The 7,500-nt window shown below is 41.2% G+C and overlaps 2 protein-coding genes across 5 annotated transcripts in view; one reads left to right on the forward strand and one right to left on the reverse strand.

Moving 5' to 3' along the window:
- The window catches only part of LOC124009864 (collagen alpha-1(XI) chain-like), a 438,047-nt gene that overhangs the window by 26,243 nt on the left and 404,304 nt on the right, over positions 1-7,500 (forward strand). The gene's annotated exons all lie outside the window — the stretch shown is intronic.
- Positions 4,670-7,500, reverse strand: part of LOC124009872 (GTP-binding protein Rheb-like) — a 30,376-nt gene continuing 27,545 nt past the window's right edge. The window contains exon 8 of one of the 2 annotated variants that reach the window (XM_046322089.1): positions 4,670-4,898. In XM_046322089.1, the coding sequence (XP_046178045.1) occupies positions 4,806-4,898 (93 nt within the window). In that variant the 3' untranslated portion in view covers positions 4,670-4,805. The remainder of the gene's footprint in view (positions 4,899-7,500) is intronic. The other variant, XM_046322091.1, reaches the window with a different exon arrangement.

Here is a 7,500-nt window from a genome sequence, read left to right on the forward strand (position 1 = left end):
TAAGAGGGACAGATGAACAGCTATGGGGGGACACATCTGACTGAAAATGCAGTAGATGTAGAAAGAGCTAGAGGGATAAGAGGGACAGATGAACAGCTATGGGGGGGGACACATCTGACTGAAAATGCAGTAGATATAGAAAGAGCTAGAGGGATAAGAGGGACAGATGAACAGCTATGGGGGGGGGGCATCTGACTGAAAATGAAGTAGATAAAGAAAGAGCTAGAGGGATTAGAGGGACAGATGAACAGCTATGGGGGGGACACACATCTGACTGAAAATGAAGTAGATAAAGAAAGAGCTAGAGGGATAAGAGGGACAGATGAACAGCTATGGGGGGGACACACATCTGACTGAAAATGAAGTAGATAAAGAAAGAGCTAGAGGGATAAGAGGGACAGATGAACAGCTATGGGGGGACACATCTGACTGAAAATGAAGTAGATAAAGAAAGAGCTAGAGGGATAAGAGGGACAGATGAACAGCTATGGGGGGACACATCTGACTGAAAATGAAGTAGATAAAGAAAGAGCTAGAGGGATAAGAGGGACAGATGAACAGCTATGGGGGGGGACACATCTGACTGAAAATGAAGTAGATATAGAAAGAGCTAGAGGGATAAGAGGGACAGATGAACAGCTATGGGGGGGACACACATCTGACTGAAAATGAAGTAGATATAGAAAGAGCTAGAGGGATAAGAGGGACAGATGAACAGCTATGGGGGGGGACACACATCTGACTGAAAATGAAGTAGATAAAGAAAGAGCTAGAGGGATAAGAGGGACAGATGAACAGCTATGGGGGGGGGACACATCTGACTGAAAATGAAGTAGATAAAGAAAGAGCTAGAGGGATAAGAGGGACAGATGAACAGCTATGGGGGGGGGCACATCTGACTGAAAATGAAGTAGATATAGAAAGAGCTAGAGGGATAAGAGGGACAGATGAACAGCTACTAATGCATCAGAAATGACCAAAGAACAAATCTTAACTTTCACATAAATTGAATGTTCACTTATTCATGCGTTGATGTCAATGGGAGACGAGATGAATATTTGACTTAAGGAAGTTAGGATTCTCTCTGAAGTTTACTGGAAGATTTCCTATAAAAGTTTTAGTGATGTACGGATTGACAATGACAACAATGACAGAGCCCAGCTAGCACACGACGTTCTGAGAACGTTTCTTAGTGCTTGGTGAGAGTGCGGTTGTCCTATGGTTATTTTGCATACAACCTTCTCACAACGTTCTGGGAACGGTGTAGGGTAGTTGATTGGCTTTGGAACATTCTCAGCACAATTATCTAACTTTCGAAAATGAAATGTTCTTGGTATTTCATTACTTTAACAGAACGCTTCCTAAAATGTCAAACATGGTTACATTTCATTTCAATTTTGGTAAATGATCTAGAAACGTTCTGCAACTGGTTTGACATTTTAAAATAGTTCAGAGAACGTTAAGAAACAACGTTCTTCTGTGGGAATTTCAGCGCTTCAGCATAACGTTTCCCACAGGTTTCCTCGTGGATTTGATTTAAAGTCATGTTTTCAAATTGTTCCAAAAGTTCCATAAAAACCACAGAAAACATTCTCTCAACGTTACTAAAGTTATTTAATAACATACATTCCGTTCTCTGCATCAACACAACTCTCGCTCCTGTATCTTGTTAAGCGTGGTCAGGTGTGTTGGCCACGCCCACTAATTAACCACACCTGATCCTAATGAGTGTTTGTTTCCTTTGAAACAATACACTAAAATGAACAGCTTAGTATGCTTAAAAACAACCATAGCATGCTAGCTCCACCCTGGTGACACAGTGGACTAATGCCATGGATAGAGAAAAGACAATAAAACAACCATAGCATGCTAGCTCCACCCTGGTGACACAGTGGACTAATGCCATGGATAGAGAAAAGACAATAAAACAACCATAGCATGCTAGCTCCACCCTGGTGACACAGTGGACTAATGCCATGGATAGAGAAAAGACGATTAAAACAACCATAGCATGGTAGCTCCACCCTGGTGACACAGTGGACTAATGCCATGGATAGAGAAAAGACGATTAAAACAACCATAGCATGCTAGCTCCACCCTGGTGACACAGTGGACTAATGCCATGGATAGAGAAAAGACAATAAAACAACCATAGCATGCTAGCTCCACCCTGGTGACACAGTGGACTAATGCCATGGATAGAGAAAAGACAATAAAACAACCATAGCATGCTAGCTCCACCCTGGTGACACAGTGGACTAATGCCATGGATAGAGAAAAGACGATTAAAACAACCATAGCATGCTAGCTCCACCCTGGTGACACCGTGGACTAATGCCATGGATAGAGAAAAGACGATTAAAACAACCATAGCATGCTAGCTCCACCCTGGTGACACAGTGGACTAATGCCATGGATAGAGAAAAGACAATAAAACAACCATAGCATGCTAGCTCCACCCTGGTGACACAGTGGACTAATGCCATGGATAGAGAAAAGACAATAAAACAACCATGGCATGCTAGCTCCACCCTGGTGACACCGTGGACTAATGCCATGGATAGAGAAAAGACAATAAAACAACCATAGCATGCTAGCTCCACCCTGGTGACACAGTGGACTAATGCCATGGATAGAGAAAAGACAATAAAACAACCATAGCATGCTAGCTCCACCCTGGTGACACAGTGGACTAATGCCATGGATAGAGAAAAGACAATAAAACAACCATAGCATGCTAGCTCCACCCTGGTGACACAGTGGACTAATGCCATGGATAGAGAAAAGACAATAAAACAACCATAGCATGCTAGCTCCACCCTGGTGACACAGTGGACTAATGCCATGGATAGAGAAAAGACAATAAAACAACCATAGCATGCTAGCTCCACCCTGGTGACACAGTGGACTAATGCCATGGATAGAGAAAAGACAATAAAACAACCATAGCATGCTAGCTCCACCCTGGTGACACAGTGGACTAATGCCATGGATAGAGAAAAGACAATAAAACAACCATGGCATGCTAGCTCCACCCTGGTGACACCGTGGACTAATGCCATGGATAGAGAAAAGACAATAAAACAACCATAGCATGCTAGCTCCACCCTGGTGACACAGTGGACTAATGCCATGGATAGAGAAAAGACAATAAAACAACCATAGCATGCTAGCTCCACCCTGGTGACACAGTGGACTAATGCCATGGATAGAGAAAAGACAATAAAACAACCATAGCATGCTAGCTCCACCCTGGTGACACAGTGGACTAATGCCATGGATAGAGAAAAGACAATAAAACAACCATAGCATGCTAGCTCCACCCTGGTGACACAGTGGACTAATGCCATGGATAGAGAAAAGACAATAAAACAACCATAGCATGCTAGCTCCACCCTGGTGACACAGTGGACTAATGCCATGGATAGAGAAAAGACAATAAAACAACCATAGCATGCTAGCTCCACCCTGGTGACACAGTGGACTAATGCCATGGATAGAGAAAAGACAATAAAACAACCATAGCATGCTAGCTCCACCCTGGTGACACAGTGGACTAATGACATGGATAGAGAAAAGATGATAAAACAACCATAGCATGCTAGCTCCACCCTGGTGACACAGTGGACTAATGCCATGGATAGAGAAAAGACAATAAAACAACCATAGCATGCTAGCTCCACCCTGGTGACACAGTGGACTAATGCCATGGATAGAGAAAAGACAATAAAACAACCATAGCATGCTAGCTCCACCCTGGTGACACAGTGGACTAATGACATGGATAGAGAAAAGATGATAAAAACAACCATTGTTTAAAAAAATATATATAAAAAAAAACACAATTCAATAGAAGGGAATGTTCGGTCTTCATAGCATCTCTAATATGAGGAGGTTGAACATCTCCGATCTTCCATAGTCACCCGTCCACCATGAAGCCAGAATGGACACCTGTGCAGCCCCATGTGAGAAGCCAGACATAGTTTCTGATATGTCTTTATGAGAAACAGTAGTCTGATCTACCATCCTGACCGCTGTACTTTTGCAAGATCAGGATGGTCAAACAAGGTTACAGAAACAGACCCTAAACCCCACCCCCTGGATGCTAGGGGCTAAGAGAAGTGACTAGGGGGGGGTAAGGTTGTAGGGTCTAGGGGTTATTTCTGGACGTGGCTCTCAGTTTCGCATCAGGGCTGAGCACAGAAGAGACGAGAAGTGGATTGTGGGAAATGTACAGTATGACAGCCACTCACCCTTTCAGAACAAACAGAAATACTGAAAAATAAACTGTTGGTGAGTTGACAGTTGAAAACAGTTGAAAGACTGTTGAAGACAGTTGGAAGACAGTTGAAGACAGTTGAAGACTGTTGAAGACATTTGGAAGACTGTTGAAGACTGTTGAAGACAGTTGGAAGACTGTTGAAGACAGTTGAAGACGGTTGAAGACTGTTGAAGACTGTTGAAGACTGTTGGAGACTGTTGAAGACAGTTGGAAGACTGTTGAAGACAGTTGGAAGACTGTTGAAGACTGTTGAAGACAGTTGGAAGACTGTTGAAGACAGTTGAAGACTGTTGAAGACTGTTGAAGACTGTTGAAGACTGTTGAAGACAGTGGAAGACAGTGGAAGACTGAAGACTGTTGAAGACTGTTGAAGACTGTTGAAGACTGTTGGAAGACTGTTGGAAGACTGTTCGAAGACTGTTGAAGAATGTTGGAAGAGTAGTAGTTGTACTGGCAGGAAGCCTTCAAGTAACTGGATATCCCAGTGTAGTGTTTGGTTCTCTGTTCTGATTGATCAGCAGCTCTACATCAAGGAGCAGGAAGTCTTCCCTGGTTGGACGCCGCCTTCCAGCTTCTCCGCCTCCAGGATCATCCGCTTGAACACCTCCACCGCCGTCTGACACACACACACACACACACACACACACACACACACACACACACACACACACACACACACACACACACACACACACACACACACACACACACACACACACACACACACACACAGGTTAGAATATAACACCTCCACTGCCGTCTGAGGAAGCAGAAACCAGAATAAGAGTAGAATACAGTAGAATACAGTAGAATACAGTAGAATACAGTAGAATAGAACAGACTACAGTAGAACAGACTACAGTAGAACAGAATACAGTAGAATACAGTAGAATAGAACAGACTACAGTAGAACAGACTACAGTAGAACAGAATACAGTAGACTACAGTAGAATAGACTACAGTAAAATAGAACAGACTACAGTAGAACAGACTACAGTAGAACAGAATACAGTAGAATACAGTAAAATAGAACAGACTACAGTAGAACAGACTACAGTAGAACAGAACAGACTACAGTAGAATAGAACATACTACAGTAGAGTAGAACAGACTACAGTTGAATAGAACAGACTACAGTAGAACAGACTACAGTAGAAAAGACTACAGTAGAATAGAACAGACTACAGTAGAACAGACTACAGTAGAAAAGACTACAGTAGAATAGAACAGACTACAGTAGAACAGAACAGACTACAGTAGAATAGAACAGACTACAGTAGAACAGAACAGACTACAGTAGAATAGAACAGACTACAGTAGAACAGACTACAGTAGAAAAGACTACAGTAGAATAGAACAGACTACAGTAGAACAGACTACAGTAGAACAGAACAGACTACAGTAGAATAGAACAGACTACAGCAGAATAGACTACAGTAGAATAGACTACAGCAGAATAGAACAGACTACAGTAGAACAGACTACAGTAGAACAGAACAGACTACAGTAGAACAGACTACAGTAGAACAGAACAGACTACAGTAGAATAGAACAGACTACAGTAGAACAGACTACAGTAGAAAAGACTACAGTAGAAAAGACTACAGTAGAAGAGAACAGACTACTGTAGAACAGACTACAGTAGAACAGACTACAGTAGAAGAGAACAGACTACGGTAGAATAGAACAGAATACAGTAGAATAGAACAGACTACAGTAGAATAGAACAGACTACAGTAGAATATAACAGACTACAGTAGAAGAGAACAGACTACGGTAGAACAGACTACAGTAGAATAGAACAGACTACAGTAGAATATAACATACTACAGTAGAATATAACAGACTACAGTAGAATAGAACAGACTACAGTAGAACAGAACACAGTAGAATAGAACAGACTACAGTAGAACAGAATACAGTAGAATAGAACAGACTACAGTAGAATAGAACATACTACAGTAGAATAGAACAGACTACAGTAGAAGAGAACAGACTACAGTAGAAGAGAACAGACTACAGTAGAAGAGAACAGACTACGGTAGAACAGACTACGGTAGAATAGAACAGACTACAGTAGAATATAACATACTACAGTAGAATAGAACAGACTGCAGTAGAATAGAACAGACTACAGTAGAATAGAGCAGACTACGGTAGAACAGACTACGGTAGAATAGAACAGACTACAGTAGAGTAGAACAGACTACAGTAGAGTAGAACAGACTACAGTAGAATAGAACAGACTACAGTAGAACAGACTACAGTAGAATAGAACAGACTACAGTAGAATAGAACAGACTACAGTAGAACAGACTACAGTAGAATAGAACAGACTACAGTAGAATAGAATACAGTAGAATAGAACAGACTACGGTAGAATAGAACAGACTACAGTAGAATAGAATACAGTAGAATAGAACAGACTACGGTAGAACAGACTACAGTAGAACAGACTACAGTAGAACAGACTACAGTAGAATAGAACAGACTACAGTAGAACAGACTACAGTAGAATATAACATACTACAGTAGAATAGATTACAGCAGAATAGACTACAGTAGAATAGAACAGACTACCGTAGAATAGACTACAGTAGAATAGAACAGACTATAGTAGAACAGACTACAGTAGAACAGAACAGACTACAGTAGAATAGAACAGACTACAGTAGAACAGACTACAGTAGAATAGAACAGACTACAGTAGAATAGAATACAGTAGAATAGAACAGACTACGGTAGAATAGAACAGACTACAGTAGAATAGAATACAGTAGAATAGAACAGACTACGGTAGAATAGAACAGACTGCAGTAGAGTAGAACAGACTGCAGTAGAATAGAACAGACTACAGTAGAACAGACTACAGTAGAACAGAACAGACTACAGTAGAATAGAACAGACTACAGTAGAACAGACTGCAGTAAAACAGACTACAGTAGAATAGAACAGACTACAGTAGAATAGAACAGACTACAGTAGAACAGACTACAGTAGAATAGAACAGACTACACTAGAACAGAATACAGTAGAAGAGAACAGACTGCAGTAGAATAGAACAGACTACAGTAGAATAGAACAAAGTAGAATAGAACAGACTACAGTAGAATAGACTACAGTAGAATAGAACAGACTACAGTAGAACAGAATACAGTAGAATAGAACAGACTACAGTAGAACAGAACACAGTAGAATAGAACAGACTATGGTAGAAC

The sequence above is a fragment of the Oncorhynchus gorbuscha genome, linkage group LG22 (assembly GCF_021184085.1).
Source record: "Oncorhynchus gorbuscha isolate QuinsamMale2020 ecotype Even-year linkage group LG22, OgorEven_v1.0, whole genome shotgun sequence".
Classification (NCBI taxonomy): domain Eukaryota; kingdom Metazoa; phylum Chordata; class Actinopteri; order Salmoniformes; family Salmonidae; genus Oncorhynchus; species Oncorhynchus gorbuscha.